This window comes from Varanus komodoensis, unplaced genomic scaffold, assembly GCF_004798865.1.
Source record: "Varanus komodoensis strain SLA01 unplaced genomic scaffold, ASM479886v1 scaffold1, whole genome shotgun sequence".
NCBI classification, from domain to species: Eukaryota; Metazoa; Chordata; class Lepidosauria; order Squamata; family Varanidae; genus Varanus; species Varanus komodoensis.
The window spans coordinates 26823034-26840785 of record NW_025335268.1 but is presented as its reverse complement, the minus strand read 5'-3'; the positions used below and the strand labels follow the sequence as shown (position 1 = coordinate 26840785).

General features: G+C 36.2%; 1 protein-coding gene across 8 annotated transcripts in view; it reads right to left on the bottom strand.

Annotated features, from left to right (window-relative positions):
- Positions 1–1660: 1660 nt before the first annotated feature.
- SIPA1L2 (signal induced proliferation associated 1 like 2) overlaps positions 1661–17752 on the bottom strand; it is a 106435-nt gene continuing 90343 nt past the window's right edge. For 7 of the 8 annotated variants that reach the window (XM_044420345.1, XM_044420329.1, XM_044420355.1 and 4 more), the window contains 6 exons: positions 17563–17713; positions 16215–16434; positions 14717–14848; positions 7755–7872; positions 6151–6232; positions 1661–2875 (listed from right to left, as the gene is read on the bottom strand). In XM_044420345.1, the coding sequence (XP_044276280.1) occupies positions 2729–2875; positions 6151–6232; positions 7755–7872; positions 14717–14848; positions 16215–16434; positions 17563–17713 (850 nt within the window). In that variant the 3' untranslated portion in view covers positions 1661–2728. Of the gene's footprint in view, positions 2876–6149; positions 6341–7754; positions 7873–14716; positions 14849–16214; positions 16435–17562; positions 17714–17752 lie in introns of those variants that run through there. The other variant, XM_044420387.1, reaches the window with a different exon arrangement.

Genomic DNA, 17752 nt, shown 5'->3' with positions numbered 1-17752 from the left:
GGTTGGACCTAATGGCCACCTTGGTATCTTCCAACTCTATTATTCTGGGCATTCTCTATGAAAGTACCCTCAAGCAGTACCAAGGGAAGTTTATGAAATTAATCTCTTTTCTGTCTATTGCATAAAAATTGCTGCTCAGAAGAGATGCAACTCACAATAAACTTCTAATGTGTTTCTATGATATTCTTTGGTATTGCCAAAGTTCCTGCCAACAAGAAATACAGCAACTGGAAAAAGACTTTTAAAGCTCAGTTTTAACAATAGCTCCACCTTTATTAGTCTCTTTGATTATGATCTTAGAATATGAAGATAATTGAGTACTGTAGAATTATCTCTACTCAAATTAGATCCAGGATAAACAGCAGCTTCATCCAATTCATCACAGACCTGATATGATCCTTTGCTTAAAAATCTGTATGATCAGGTCTGGAGGACCTGTGTATTTAGGTATCAGACCTCTGAAATAATTCTGGAAGTTGTCTAGAAAAACAAAAAAATCTAACCACATTTGTAGCGCATCATAGCGCTGTAAACTCTATCTGATAAACTAACTACCAGTGCTTCCTAATTATCCCCCCTCAAGATGATTTCTTCTAATGAGCTCTTTTGTCCTTTGTTGTATAAAGTAATCTGGTTTAAAAAGTACAAAGTATGAACTTAGTCTCAATCTATGAGCAATAACTGACTCCTAATATATGTTGCCAAAAACAAGCAATTTTTTAAAAAGAAAAGGTGACCCTTTAGTTCCTTTATTAACCATGGCTATCATTTGTTGCCATTGTAACCGTCTTGGTCTCACAGGGATATTTTGTGTTAATTCTTAGGTTCATTCAGAATTTTTTTTTTAAATCTTTCCAGTGCAGAGAGTTTAAATATCATCTCTTTACCATCAGGGACTTTTTACATTTTGCTTATTTTAGTGTCCAATCATTCTCAAAATTACATAAGCTTAAAAATATTTCTTGACTTTTTCCACTGGTAAAGATTTGCTTCATAAGTTCTTATACAATTTTTAACTGGATTATATTGTGGTGGGTCCAGAACACATACATGTGCATATATATATACACACACAAACCAAGGTAAACTTCTCCCCAGCAATGTTCAAGGTCACTTGCAGGAGGTGCTGAAGTTTCTCCCTAGCAACCCCAACCAAGACTGCCATTTCCCAGCTAATATTGGCATTGGAGAAAAATAGTTTTATCAGGATCTTTGTAGGATATAAAGTAAAAGGCTCTAATCCCACACCACTACTGATCCTCAGCAAGGATTTTACCACACTGCTTTCGGCAGCAGGGGAACAATTATTTTTAATGGGAATGCTGGGAGTGGAAGCACAGTGCAATCCTATCCATCTTTACCTGGAGATAAGTGCTAACTGAGTACAGCAGTTAATATGCATGATATTACAGCTTTAATTATACACTCTTATTTGAGAGGAAGCACAAATGAACTCCATGGGGCTTATGTCTGAATAGGCATGCAAAGGATTCCACTGTTAGTCTTTTACAGATATAATGCAAATATGTTACTAAATTAAACACTAAAGTATAAGTCTAATCATAAAAAGCAAACCTGAAGTCAGAATACAATGTAGCACCATGTGAAATGCAGAGAGTCAAACATAGCCAGTCCGTGGGTGAAAAATAAAGGTCTCTTCTTTGTGGTAGATATTTTTAACATTTATTAAAAAAGCAAAATGTATGTTCATTTCAAATGAAACGGTTAAAAATGTTAAAGCATACAAACACAAACTGTGTACTAGCAGCATCCAATTGTTAGACTTTTCTAAAACTCTGCAGTGCTGTTTTGGCAAGCTAACATTGTAGCCTGCAACTCACTATCCTCACCATAGTGCAGATAAAACAAAAACTTTATAAAATTAACAGGTTAAATAAGCTTAAATAAAGGTGTTAAATACAAGTCACTTGCTCAAAGCTTCTGTACAAAGATAAACAAATCTGGCATTATACAAATGATAGGCTGGCTCTCACCACATATGATTTCAGTAGTTAGGAACTTTAACCATCTTAGCTGAACATGAACTATACAAAAGTCACTGACAGTGAGTGAACTGATCAGGTGAGCCATGTACAAGGCATGTGTATCATTAGAAAAATCAGAACACTGTTTAAATTCAGGCACCATTTTTCCTGCAAATAAATAATCCCTAGTATATCTGCATCCAAACTAGCGTTAAACTCATCAGTGCTAAATATTTAAAACACAGTTTGTGACTATTTCATTCTACTTCAATTCTTATTGCTATGACAATGTGACTGTGGAAATATCTACTATACATACAAAAAATAGAGCACCTTTGACCATGAAAGTATATGTCTATTTTTTTATCTTACAATACTGAAACCCAAGCTACCATAAATTGCTTTAGCATCTTGAATGGAAAATCTGAAGAACAGAAGATAAACCCCAACTTATTCTTGTCCAGGTAAGCCCAAGCCAGAAGTATATTTTAAAATGTCTAAAATGACACCAGGAATTGTACATTCATTTCCACAAAAACAAATATCTGCCATTAAGTCTTGGTTGCCTTCAAATGAACATTAAGGTAATTTCTAATAGTTCATTACCTTGTTCAAATGAACAGGGCTTGGCATAGATTATAACAGAAAATGTAAAATGGATTGTGAACACACTGAAATTATATTAGGTTAACGCAAGGTAATTGGTCTTATCTGGCTTGAATAGTGCTTTTTCTGAACTCATGTTAGGATTTCTTATCTATTGTATTGAAAAACCATTCTGTAAATTTCCTTAGTTGAGCAGCAGCTGTTTGTGATTCTTCCTGAAGTCTCATGTTATCTTGTCTCAAATGTTGGACTTCAGCTTGGAGAACAGCTTTGTCTTGTTTTTCCTAGATCAGAGGAAAAGGAGTTGAATGACACTTAGAGCCATTATTTTTGTTGCTCATTTTTCTGAGTGACTTAGCTGGCTTCTGTTTACTTTAATCTACTATTCACAATGCAGCACTAGAACTCTGTGCTGAATCTTCAGAATTGCTTGGTCTGCTGTTTTAAAAGAAAATAGCCTTGCAGGTTAAACAAGATAAATGAGTTTGTACTACCAAGTTTCTGTTACAGAGCTGTTCATCTATACTACACTTCAGCACACTTCATTACAGTAAACAAGGTAACTTCACAGAAAGATATATAGACTATTTTTAGATCTAGACATCAGATTAGAGGAGAAAAACCATCTATGACTTGCAAACAAAATAAAAGGCAACAAGATGACCAGCTGCATGGTTTCTACCTGGTAGTTATTAAATTCTGTAACAGAAAAGTAACAGTTAACAGCTACTGCAGGGAAAAAGACTGCATGTTGAACATGTGAGGTGGGAACAGTTTCCAAGAACTGTGCCAATACACCAGGATTTATTTCATCCAAAAGCAGCACAGAGCAGCAGGTAGGGTTTCAAGCCCATATGGTCTCAGAAGAGAAAATATATATGCTGTCATGTGGGTGAATGAATAGCAGGAAGAGCATGTGAGCTGTAATATGTGCAAACCAACTTTTCCACAGCTTTATTTGGACTAGAAATCCCACTATACAAAAGCAAGCAGAATTAAGTTACAAATGCTAAATGAATACAAATAATTACACTAAAATGGGAATTCGGTGATTGTGTATAGTGTTTTGTTAATGTCCTGACATGCAGAATGCTCAGTTCTATGACTACACCATCTGATTCATCAACCTGTTTCCAGACAGTGGGATTGAGTACTGAGGAGATTAAATTTGACTTTTATTAAGTTTAACAGGAAATTAATAGGAATTTCCACTGTATACCCAGAGACAAGCATACTTCTCACAAGTTCTTGAGGGATCAAGCTAGATCAAACCAATCCATTTAAACTTTTATAGGTAACTGGATTACATTCAGGTTTGAATAGAAAAAGTATGTGTACATGCACATGCATTTTTTTAAGGAAAGGAATCCAGACAGGATGCTAATCCCTCATGCAGCTTACTTTTCATTTCAGGGGAGGGCCTTTGAGAAGTGGCGTGTGCTTTTTCTTCCTTTTAATTAGAATCCCACTCTTTCCTACCTACAAGATTGGGTGAGCCTTGGATTTAATAAAGCAAGTCTACTCTCATCACATGTAGTCAGACTTAAAATATATGCTGCTAAATTTGAGGGGAAAGATTTCTAGGTGGCAAAATGAATTTTTATAAGAAAACTTTTGCACTGAAGCAGAGGGTATGTAATTCTTCCATGCAGTCATTTACAAAAAATATTTGTTCACAAATCTTACATGAGCCCATCCCCACAAAGTCAGAAAATATATGAACTGCAGAATTTGACTGTAACCTTATAACTAGTTTCTATGTATAAGCACATCAGTACTTTCTGACCCTACTCATGCTGAAACTCTTTTCGTAATTTTGTAACCATAATACAAGTATTCATGAATTACTCAAGACAAACAGATATGAAGTCAAAGGCCATTTCTATTTATAAAATACTTGAATTTAATATTTATTTTGGGGTATACTGTTAGAGTAAATAGCTTTTAAAAACTGTCTGTTTTCGAGTGTAAAGTAATAAGCTCAGCAAACATTTTCTTTTCAGATACGGCTGTAAACACAAGAATTATTAGCTTGCACACTTGTAAAGCTGGAAGATACTCAGATAGCTTCTATCACAATTGCAAGATAGAATGTTCCATATTCAAACGGAGCACTCTGCATTTCTAATAATGCAAGCCATGAGGAGGCAGAATGAGAAAGTGGGCAGTACCAAGTTTATATGTCAGAAATACCTAGATAAAAGATAAGTAATTCTGAAAATGTAAATATAAATAGATGGTTGATGAATAACTGTTACAAAGAAAGACAACTACAATTCCGTATCAAGTTAGTTTGATCTAACGGGGGGAAAACCCTTCCACCTTCACATCAGATAATAAAAACTGCACAAGATCTCTGAATGCATTCTCCTACAGTGAAGACCAAATTACTTAGCAATAAACTTGTGATGACTGAAATTCATGAATGTACACCGAAATAAAATCAGTCATTTTCATTTGTATTGCTATTGTTTTGCTCTGTTTTTCTTGGACATTACCCCTTCAGTGACTCTTTCATTAATTCATTTTTTGACTAGAAGCAGGTGAAGTCTCAAATTGTTTTATACCTATATTACTTACTGATGCATAAATTGCTATCAGAACATATGAAGTTGACAGACCACTGGTCTGTCTAGGCCAGTGATGGCGAACCTTTCAAAGACCGAGTGCCCAAACTGCAACCCAAAACCCATTTATTTATTGCAAAGTGCCAACACTGCTATAAAACCTGAATATCAAGGTTTAAGTTTAGAAAAAACAACTCATACATTAACATATTTTGTCTTAAAAGAAAAACATGATAACAGAGCCTTCAATGATACAAACAGCTTTTTATTGAAAGGTAAAAGTTTGCTTTTGGCCTGCTCTGAAAAAGGCATCTGAGTGCATTTCCTACTTTGTGGGGGCTTCTGCTAAAATCACAGCCAGTCCAAGCAAATCCCTGCCAGAGCACTGACCGGCCATGTGAAAGCTTGGACGAATCGTGGCTAATAAGTCGCAGCTCATGACATCATTACCTGGTGCTGCTACTCCTTTCTGAGCATGCGCATGGCCCCTTTGTGTGCTGTTACCCTATGCGTGGCTGCTGGGGCAAAGCTGGGGCGACTTGGCTCTTATGCCAACAGAGAGGGCTCTGTATGGTTCACCATCACTGGTCCAGGCCAATAAAACCACTCTAAACTACAGTGGATTTTGATGGCCTTTCCTGACACTGCTACCTGAGAGCATTATAGTCGGAAATGCTGGTGAGGCAGCTAGATTAGGTAGCAGGAAATTTGCTAGGAGGATCTGAGCTTCCACATTTTTAAGGCTGAAATGCACCTGCTTAGGTTCCTGATCTTGTTTCCAACCCCAGTACTGGTAGAGGCATTGTCTTTGTATATATCAAGCCTTTCTCCCTCTGTGGTTATCCTCTTCAAACCATGCTGCCTCTCCCTTCAACCTCCTACTTGCTCCATTTTCGAACTGATATACTGGTCTTGAACAGGACTCACACATGCACAGGTATTATAAAAGCTGTGTAAATACAGAAATATTTCATTCTACACAATGCTTTTACCTTCCGAAGATCAGTTTGCAATTGTCGGAGGATCACTTCCAGCTGGTTTACTTTTCCAGTCAAGGTAGTAGGGCTATCCTCCCTACAAAATTAAATTGCACTTTGGAGTTATTTCAAGATGTCATACCCACTCCCAAGCAAAATAGTTCCATATACAATGCAGAAGACAATGGAGCAATAGCTGTAATGGCTGCAAAAAGCACATACAAGCAGTTATTCAGATAAAAGTCCACTCAAGTGATGACTGAAACATGACACAATCTTACAAGATCAAATGCCAATCAATATAAATGAGGTCTGTTGCAAGCCGTCCTGGAACGTCTGAGAAGGGCGGCATAGAAATATTGTAAATAACTATTGTAAATAAATGGTGCAAAGGAGTCTTTCTGTTAACTACAGTGAAAGTACAAGGTGCTTGTTATAACAGCAATTCAAAGCAAGCTGAATAACATGAAGGCTGCATTAGCTTTTGTTTGGTGTTTAATTTTAACCTTTAGTCTTTATAATTAAATCTTTATAAATCCACTTTTTTAAGTACAAACATTCAAACTATAGCCAAAGGTCAGTCATCTATAGAAAGTGGATTATCAGAATGAATACAAAGAAGAGTGCGTCTATTCGCAAATAAAGTAAGACATAACATAAACAATTTATTGTGAATGAAAAAACTTGACGAAGCAGGTAAAGCTATCAGTTTTATAGCTTGGAGAAACTCATTTAAACAGAAAATAATACAATTCTTTGTGCTCCAAGCACATTTGATTTAGGGAAAATATCAAGCAAGTTTCTTCTCATTGAATTAAGACATCCAAAACCCAGAAAGTTTCAAATCTTTCAAATGTGTAGTTACAGAAAGTAGGTGCTATGAAACAAAATTCATCATTTATGCCTTTATGATCACAGATTATCATAAAGCATTCTGGGCCAACATGAACCAGACCTCCGAAATTTTGTGCACAAGCAAGATGACATCTCCTGAGAAGCACACCAACTAACAGGCAGTTAGGGAATAGGCCAGTCTTTTAAGTAACCTGCTCCTGAGTTGTTCAGGGTTTTGTAAAGTGCAAAAAACTTAAATCATCCCCTTTTCTCTATTTTTCACAAAGCATTGAAGCCAGCTAGGCTTAAGCTTTTCTTCTGTAGCAGCCATTCGATTACTTCTCAGGCAAGACCTGAATCTTAAAGAGGTTGTGAGGTTTTTGATGGATCCTTTGAGTCAGAATCACAATCCCATTCCTGCTCATTTCACCAGGATGCAAGAATATTTTCATTTGGGACCCAAGCCAGAGGTCTTTGTATGCTGTAAGGGAGACAGGTTTGTTCCAAAGCTAATGGGACAGTTCCATTTTGGCTGGGAAGTCTTCTCAGTCAGCGTAGGTAGAATCTAGGGCAGTTAAAACCCATAGTGATGTTGCAGAAGTAAATGTTGCATTTATCAAATCAGGTGAAACTCCCATTGACTCTAATGATTGGCTGTACCAACTGGAACAGACAAGAAATAAGCTCCAAAATATTTGGATGCCCACAGTCTCTCCACCCCTGCTGTGAAAGAAGATGCAATATTACAACAGTTTTGTGAGAAAAATGTTATCTGATTTCCATACCCAGTAGCGTCGATGAAATCTTTTCCATTGGTTGGACTTGCACCCAAGGCCTGATTTTCCTCTAAACCTTGTACATGCTGCATGTCATTCAGGGTGCAAAATGATGCCACCCTTTGATCTAAAAAGCAAATACATGAAGAAACAACTTAAGTAAGTTGACTATGACAATACTTGTAGTATATAAATCTGACAAAGAACTAAGATATCCTCTTTTATCTGGATCCAGCAATAGTCAAAGACTACATGGCTGCATCACAATTTTTCAAAATCCCTCAAGCCATCTGGATTTTCAACATAAAATATGTAAATAAAATCCCACTGCAGCCTCTGCTTTGCATGTAATGAGCAAAGTATCTGTTTTAATATTTTACTGCTAATTTAGTTTTGCAGAAATTTACAGAAAATCTGAGACCCATTTCAAGCAAAGTGACAGTAAATGCAGGCATAGAGAAACAAAAATACATAATTCCATAAAATGCTATGGAATCTATAGCAGAGCATATTTATTGTATTATTATGCTTGAACAAGTAATTGATTACCCAAAGGCTTGACTTTTAATCTCTTAGTTCTACCATTATGACCTCTATCATACATTTATTGATTTCAGCTATAGAAAGTAAGCCATTTCCTCTTGGGTTTTAAAAGTAAATTCTTTTCTCTAGGACTCATAGTACATGCTTGACTTCTTTGGAAGCAGAATTTCCTCACTGAAGGACATGCAGTGTGGCAGAAATAAATACACTGTGAGCTAAACGAACTGAGTATTCCACACAAAAAATCGGTATCGAACATGAGTAAACCAGGCTTTGAGCTATTTTCATGCACAAGATTTATTCTGTAAGAAGGGGATAATATACAGAGATTGTACTTGGATTTCTCTAGAGTTCACAGACATTTACTTGTCTCGGCCGTAACATGCCTTCCCCTCTCATCTTGCAAAGATCCAAAGCTTGCATATAATCATGCAAACGTGCAAAAATATAAAAGCATAAAGGTAGGCTTTTTAATAATTAAGATCCAACAGTCAACCCCAGATCATCACCTAGAAACGAGGTGTGATGACAGACTGGCCCGAGTTCTTCGTCAGAGTCAAAATCTGAAATAAGATTTAGAATGTTCCTATGAACAACACAGTTCACTGAACTAACTGTGGAATAACGTAGTTGCTATCAGTATGGAAGAAAAGAGTTGTGGAATATTACTTATATCAAGTCATGTTAACTCATACTGTGGGGCCCTTCTTAATCTCAGAACAGTTTTTTTTCCCACCATCAGGACATCATACTCACTTTATAATCTATGTATTTGGTTAATTAAATCGGTAACAAAAAGGTGTTACCATCTGTTTAAACAGTAGTAACATGAATAACAATGCATAACAGCCAAAGATGGATACATCACTTTGGGATACAACAACTATTTAGTCAATGGACAGCACTGTGTCCTGCAGATTCAGTTTCACATATGGCTCCTCCCACTGATTCACCTTTGCAAGCAGGACCCACTGTTTGTGCAACACAGATTTCATCTATCCTAAAGGAAGCCCAAAACAAGTGGAAATGCTCATTCTTCAACTGGAACATGTTGACAGAGCTTCCTTACGTGAGCTTCACTGACCTGCTGTTCCAGAAAAAAGTATTTCTGCTCATTTCTGGATGTTCCCACAAGTATTAAATCTCTATTGTACAAATGCGTCTGCAGAACAGAATCAACAGGAGGCAGTAGCCTGTTCAATACTGTCTATAGCAAACATATTTTCTGCTGAATGTTCAAACTGCTATAGACAGAACAGCAAGCATCTGCTAAATATATCCCTATTTGCAGTTTGTAATCTGTCTGCTTCTGAATGGCAAGTTCATATGTGCTGTTAAGACAAGAAAATGATTTCACACTTCAATGGCAGCGCACATCCAGAGATCATAACAGCCCTGCGAAAGCACCAGGAAATTAAAAAGTGAGTTCACTCACTTAAAAACACAAAATATCTATACTACTATGTTCTGCAAATGTATCTATGAAAAACAATGGAAGAGAAATAACACTTCAGATTGATACTTAGTTATCCCTTTTACTTTGTATGTGAATTAAAAAAGAACTGTTTTAACATTTGCCTACAATTTTTCACTACCACATAATCAGAGATGACAGAGACAAACTTGCTCTGAAATTCCTGTTATTTTGAATGTTAATATTTTACTTGTACTTCATTATTTACTATCAGTAAGTGAAGGGGTTTTATGCTCTAAAATAATACAATTGCTATTTTTAAAATATTGTAGTTTTATATCAAATAGTGTAAGGCAAGCCAATCTAAGATAAGCTCCACTACAATGCAATATGATTTGCAAGGACCCATTTTCATGATAACATGCATGATATGATGTACTGGCTGTTCATTCACTAACACATTTTAATTTCAACAAATGACTGACAGTCTGTGGCTTGATTCCCCTTGGTCTTCATACCCATTTCCAGCACATATTTCATGGGTCATTTTACCATAGCATTTCTTGCAGCCTCATCCCTATGGAGGGAAATGTTCTGGCTTCCCTTCCTGCTTCACTTCAGTTGCTATCCCTTTTCAATGCATTTTTTGTCATTTGCAACTCTTAATTTTTTCCCCTGCTTTGGAAGTATGCAAATACTTTCCCTTTGTCATTTGCAAATTTGCAGTTGTGCAAATTAACTTGTTTGCTACTTGTCTTTAGCAGTACGGATTAGTATATCTTCTGTACATACTGATATTCTATTAATCAATTTCATTACTTCTTGAACTAACAGTTTTCCTTGTCAGTTTCCTGTCTTACTTCAACACTTCCCATGAACTCTAAAACCAGCAGCTGAATGGGGCAAGCAATTAGAGCAGCAGGTATACTTACTGTAAACATTTCCTGAAAGTGGAATAGGTAGTTTACAGAGAAACTGATAAAACCACTCTACTATCACATATTATACACAGGGACAAATACGCACAGAACTGGGGGAAATAATAAGCACAACAGTAAATCATAACCATTTGTTTGAATACTTCTGAAGCATTGTTTTGTTTAAAAGTTTGCAAACATGATACGATCTTTCCAAACAGCCATGCTGGTATTTCTGAAGATGTAGACATTAAAAAGAGGAGTGTGTCTAGATTGCAAGGAATAACGCAGGCTTTTTGCTACTTTTGCTATGCAGTTTTTTAGTCTGTTCCAATGAGCTTCAGACAAACCGGAGTGTCAGTTCATATATCATGACCAGACACCGTGAAAACAAGCCACCCTCAACAACTGACCAGAGAATGATGGGAGTTGTACAACTAAGGAAACATTTCCTCAAACTTCTAAACTAGGTATTCAGTGTAAAGGGTCCTATTCCAAAAGAACTTGTGATTTAGAACAAACTCAAACAAGAATTAAATTTATAGCATATCAGTGGTGTCACCCAAGGTAGCAAACGTAAGTGTTAGGGAAAATGTGAGCAAAGCAAAGATAAAGAAATGACAATATATAAAGTATAGGTAGGTAGATGAAAAATATCAGGAGGGTCATGCTTTGAAACTTTTTTGGAAGCAAGTTATATAAATGTGATTAAACATTAAAAAGATGTGCTTTGTATTACTTTTGAAGCCAATCTGAGCAACTGATTATCACTTCCCAGTAAGATCTTTAATTAGATTGCTGTAACATAAAAAGAGAAAAATGGTACTCATATCCCATACATCTGTCAAATCCCTGGTAATTATGACTTACTTTAACCAAGTCTAAAAGACTCGGACTGACAAGAGTTAAAAGTCCTGAACATACTGCCTTCATGTCCTGTTTTGGAGCTTTCTACAGGCATCTCATTGGCCACTGTGGGAAACCGAAAGCTACATTAAAGGTGGATTTGGTCTGACCCACCAAGACTCTTACGTTCCTAAAGTGGCCAGAATGACTTGCTCAGTGTGTCTCAAGGCCTAAAAAAGTCAAACATTCAAAATAGCAAGAAACAGAATACTACTTTCCTTGTAAACTTGCCTATTTCCTCTGAAGAGGTATACACTGGCTGCTGTGGAAGAGAATACTATGCCTAATGGTGTGTGATAAAGACTGTTCTAATGCTAAGGCTTATCCAAGAAGAAATAATAGTTGTAGAGGTTCAATTTCTGACAAAGACAAACAAGATCCAGGACTCTTTATATTACATTTAAAAATATAATGAAAGTATGGGAATGCATAAACTCAGAACTTAGCTGCATGACTGAGCTGACGTAATCCATGCTAACCAAAGATATATACAACCGCCTCTATATCTTGTTTGTGTGATCAAAGACCTCTGCACCTTGCACACCAACAGGAAAATGTGAGCCTGCACTATACCTGGCAATTTATTTTCTAAGCATAACACTGTAGGAATCTTAACAGTACCTGAGAAAGGTCTACTGAATCTGGCAAGAAATATCACTGCAAAGTAGGGATGTTACAGGAATCTGCAGTGGATTGAAAGGAATTTGGATTTCTGTGAATGTGACCTGCAGATTCATGTAGACACCATTGACTTGCACACTGTTTTGCTTTTTTACATTGACGGAATTTGCACAAATGCACGTTTGCAAATGAGCAAAATTCTTATTAATAATTTCTTATTCCATCAGTGAGTAGACAACAGAATGCAAGGCCTGTCAATCCATGAAACAGAGATGGAAACAGTTTAATTCAATTCATAGCGCCTACTGTAAAGGTGAGTTAAGGAGATAAAAATACACAAACTGGACCTGCTTTTTTGGTCAGTTACAAATTGTAAGAAGTAAAGAATGACAGCACATTCATTTTGGAATATATTTGATGAATTTAAAGGTTTGGAGGCCAGCCATTAGATCACACTGCCAGAGAGTTCCTTTGCTGAGTAGTCCTATCGTTTTTATTTTATTTTATTTTATTTATTTATTTATTTAGAATATTTATATGCCATCCAGTCATGAAGGCCTCAGGATGGCTTACATAAAAATAATATAAAACATAACACAGATAAATTACAGATCCACACTGGCTGCAGTTAAAAACATATATAAACCAATATTAAAAGTTATTAAAATATTGTTGGAATAAAAAGGTCTTAACCTGGCGCCGAAAAACAAATGACGGCAGTGCCAGGCAGACCTCTCTGGGGAGCGCATTCCATAGGCGGGGCACCACCGCAGAGAAAGCCCTCGTCTGGGTACTTTGCCTCCTAATATTTTTCACAGAGAGTTCCTGGAGGAGGGCCTCTGCTGCCGATCTCAGGGGGCAGGAGGGCAAATATGGAAGAAGGCGTTCCTTTAGGTATCCAGGTCCCAAGCCTGGATATTGTTTTCATTTTCAGTAAACCAAACACAATTCAACTGACAGCCAAACCTATAGGCCATTTCACTAGGTTTAATCCTAACTTGGATTTTACATTTTTACTAACAATGTAATCTTGTTAGTAAAATTACATTTTTACTAACAATGTAATCTTGATTCTAAACATTTATCCTGGCACAATACCAATGCCAGAAGAAATGCCTGTAGTTTTATGACACAGATAAAGAACAGGCACTGTGATGCAATGAGCAGAGTGAACCTTAGAAGATCAAGGTTCCAGTTGTTGCTCAGCCACAAAACTCACAGTATTTCATTCTAAACTCCCTGACAGGTTGCTTATGGGGATAAAATACAGGCTAAGAACTGTGCACACTGTCATGGGTACCTTGAAAGAAGTATTTAAAACAAAACAAACACTCATATTTTAATATATATATCTACTCTTAGAACCAGGCTGTCCATGCTTTTCAATAGCATACATCCTTGAACAATCAGCCCCTTTGAATTTTTACAGATATCGAATTCATTCTCAGACCATTTCTGAAACCGTTCAAATCATATGTGCACCAAAAAAGGAAATTCCTAAAAATTAATACTTGTACTATAATTCAGCTTCTCCCTCCTGCTTTCCTGTAGAAAACTATCCTTTCATAAATTTTTCCAATTTCTTAAGATTACAATCCTAAACACAGCAACAGTACATGTTTATTCAGAAATATATTTCACAACATTCAAAAGGATTTATTCTAAATGTGCATAAGACTGTAGCCTTAGCTATATTAAACTTACACTTCTGAATAGTAACTATGAAATGTGCTAACTATAGCCTCTGTACTAGAATTGTCCTGAATTAAGTCTGCAACATTTTTGGATATGGTCCAGATATAGAAGGGAAGCTCCCCAAGCAAAAAATCTCTCAGTACATTTTGAATTTTAAAAAATATCCAGGAATAGTTGCAGGAGCTGATTTAAACAAGCTCTTATCAGTATGAATATGCTCTTTTTTCCTTGTTCTTATTTGACTCATTATTTAATCACTGGAACAATATCAATAAACAGCTGATACTTTAGAAAACAAAACATTTAGGAAAACATAAAAGTTAACATACTTAAAGTATTTGTACTTACATAGAACTCAAAGACAAAAATGTGTAATTGAAAGATATTTTAAAAGTTGACTTCTAATTTTTCTAGCATGGTGTAAAAAGGGAGAATACAGAACAACAATGTATTTCACTATGCATTCTCAGGGTATTTATGAAATAAATATTAAATTATGACTATGTTTAGGGGAAATGCCCTTGGATACTGTTCACCTGAAGTAACTGACTAATGAAAAAGAGCTTTTCATCCTAATTCAGGATCCATCTGCCAATCCCATGATACTACATCTTGCCCTTCCTCCAGACTTGGCCTAAGCCCAATGTACCTAACGGCGACCAGATGCTCTACCACCGAAGTTCCTGTATTTCACCTACCAACTGGAAGTGACTGATCTGTAAAGCAGCAACAAGAATCAATCAACAGGGCCTGCACAGAGGTGCCAATGACTAGTTGCACTGAATCCTTACATTAACAGTTGTCATAAAGTAATTGCCCTTAAATTTGGCCTAGGTATATCTAATGGAGCAATGTTACAAAAATCCTTACATTACCTTCAAATGCTTGGGCAGCATCAACCAGGTTAGACCAGTCTAATCCTGTTGCTGTATCTGGAAGAGGCATCAAACCAGGATCATTGAATCTTGATTTGTCAGATAAAGATCCATCTGAGAACCACAACTCATCTAAGTTAAAATGGAATAAAATATGTTGTCTTCAGGATAATAGTTCAATGTATTAGAAAAGGAATAAAGGTTTATAATAGCATCAAGCAATTGGCATCACTACTGAAGATAAAGGGTAGATACAGTGGATCGTCTTTATGCTGCTATGTGTACTGAGGGACCCAAGGATGGTTGTAATTGCTAGCTTTGATGGTACAGATCACTCATCTGCAAAGGAGAGAAACCCTTGTTAGACAAGAAAATTCTCATATTTTGAGACTTTTTAAAGGGAAATTAATTTGCAGGAGAGTTAAGGAGATGAGTAGCAACTATAAAAATGGTATACTTAAGACATTGGTCTTAAAACCAAAGGTTATTACAAGTTTTTCTGGATTTTTCAATTTCCATTTTCTCAGCATAAGTTTCACAAGGCTGGTCTAAACACCAAACTGCTCTATGACTAACATTTTGGCTTCATACTATACTTTATTTAGATTTTGTACTGGTGCCCCAGATAGTTTCAATGGATTACCACTGTTTGATTTTTCAAATGTGGGCTCAATTTTAAAATCCTTTGGGATAAATACTAAGCCTAACTTGCCCTTAAAATTTTACCTTGTCCTTTAAATTATTTAACATTATTTAACATCAATTAAAAAGTGTCATTCCAAAGACAAGTATATAATGTTAGGTTTTGGCATCAGCCATTTTGGTGGCCATCCTTGGTTTTAGGGCCAGCTTAGGTTTTAGAGCAAGTGCTAAAGTATATTGCTTAGGATGCCATTGGATTCAGCAGGTCAAAAAAGAAAGCTTACAGTTACTGTCCGGCTCTTTAATTTTCTCAGTCTCTGATATTGCTTAAAAACTGTTCCATGACAGAAAATTGGATTAGCATTAAGGAAGATAATTATGCTTGTTGGATCATGGCACTTTTTTTTTTTTTTTTGCATTTCTACAACATCCAATACCTTCAGTAGCAAAACAACTACACAATTAACTGTTTAAGTTAACAACTTCCTATGATCTAAGTGCACATCCTTGGGCTTGACAGTGCTACTGGAGATAACCTGTTCCAAAGAATATGAATGAATACTATAAAATACAATTTCCCTGAAACACCCTTTATACTCAGTTAAAGAATGTTCTATAAATCATGGAAATCCTGGCATTTCCAGGTAGAGCTGGGAAAGATTCCAGTTTAAAACTCTGGTCAGCTCCTGCCAGTCAGTGTACAAAACAGTTAAATACACCAATGTCCTAATTCAATAAAAGGCCACCTCCTATATGTCAGTTATAAGATGACGTTTTAATTACAAATAGAACATCAGATCAGATGCTGTTTCTCTCTCTCACACACATGCACACATGGTCTCTCTCTTTCTCTTACGTCTTAGGTTTCCAGTTCCACTGGTTAAGCTTGTTCTAGGAGGTAAAGTGCTGTGATAAGGAGGTGTAGTGCTGAATAAAATATCATTTGGCAAAGCTTGGTCTAGCATTGAACTCCGTGAGCTAGCATATGAGGATCCTCTCCGATTGCTGCATATACTCTCATCAGAAAGAGTGCGATACAGTGTCCGCCTTGGAGACAGGTTGCCATAAAATGAAAACTAAATATTTAAAAAAAGTAAATTAGTAAATACATTTGAACATTTATCATTTCATTAATAGTACATTTGGAGATAAACTTTACCATGCCTTAATAGAATAGCATCAGTTTAGTTATCTTTGTACTCGTAACAGGAAATCAGCTATATCACACAAATTTTTGTGAAATTATTGGCTTCCTTAGATTGCTTTTCCTGACATACAAGAATGTATCATGATTAATTTCTTAGAAACTGAAATATGATATTAACTTCAAATCAATTTTATTATGGTAGTTATAACTATATTAACTTGAGACTAGTAAATGACATCTAACTCTCTGAGGTCAACAGCTATAAAAATTCTCTATTGCATGGTTGAAAACTTTTACTATATATGCACAAATGTATTCAAATATAACATCTGCACGTGGATACCTCTGGTTATCTGAGGTGAGCTTTTGGGGAAGGGCATTAGAGAAGGCAACTACCCACTCTACTAGGTAAGGAGGAAACAGTTATATCTGAAAGGCTTGATTAAAATCTACTGTTCAAAATTCACAGAGTGAAGCCTGTGAAGCAGCAGAGGCTGTAGGAATTTTGTCTCACTTCACACTTAACTAAGTCCTGGGAGAGAAAGATGCTTACTAGTTGTCAGGAATGCAGATTTGTACAGTGGAAGCCATATTTACTTTGCAACTATTTCAAGGGAAGCTAATTTGATTTTATTCTCAATAAGCATAGACGCCAAAAATGTTATCAGGATTTTAAGAAACACACCAAATAATAGGCTCTGTTATGTACAAAATACAGCAGATGAACACTGCAAAAATTTATCAGTTTAAATATACTAGGTTATTTTTATTCAGATGAATACATGTGGTTTTTGAAAGCCAGGTCTGGGAAATAGGTTATAAACACATTATTGTGCTTATATCCTGCCATTTTTCATCTAGCAAAGAACCCAACATGCCCTCTATTCCATTTTATCCTACACCAACCCTGTGAGACAAGGTAGGCATAGCATCAGTGAATTAGTCTCTCTTCCTCACTATAGATCCTTTTATAAGTCCTCTAAATCAAGCTTAGTAATATCATTGGAATTGGGGCATAATTGCTTCTGATAGGTACATAGGCAAGAAAGTAACTAGCCTTTCTTCTGCCTTCCTCCACAGAGATGCTGTCTGGCATCATCAACTTCAGAAACTCTTCTTTTGATAAGACTCGCTGATTTTCCAAAACTGTATTCCGTCCCGAGTCTTGAAGCCGACTTGAAGTTAGGCCATCGACATCATTATACATTCTGCAGAAACAATTGGTTTTTTTACAGTATGCTAACACA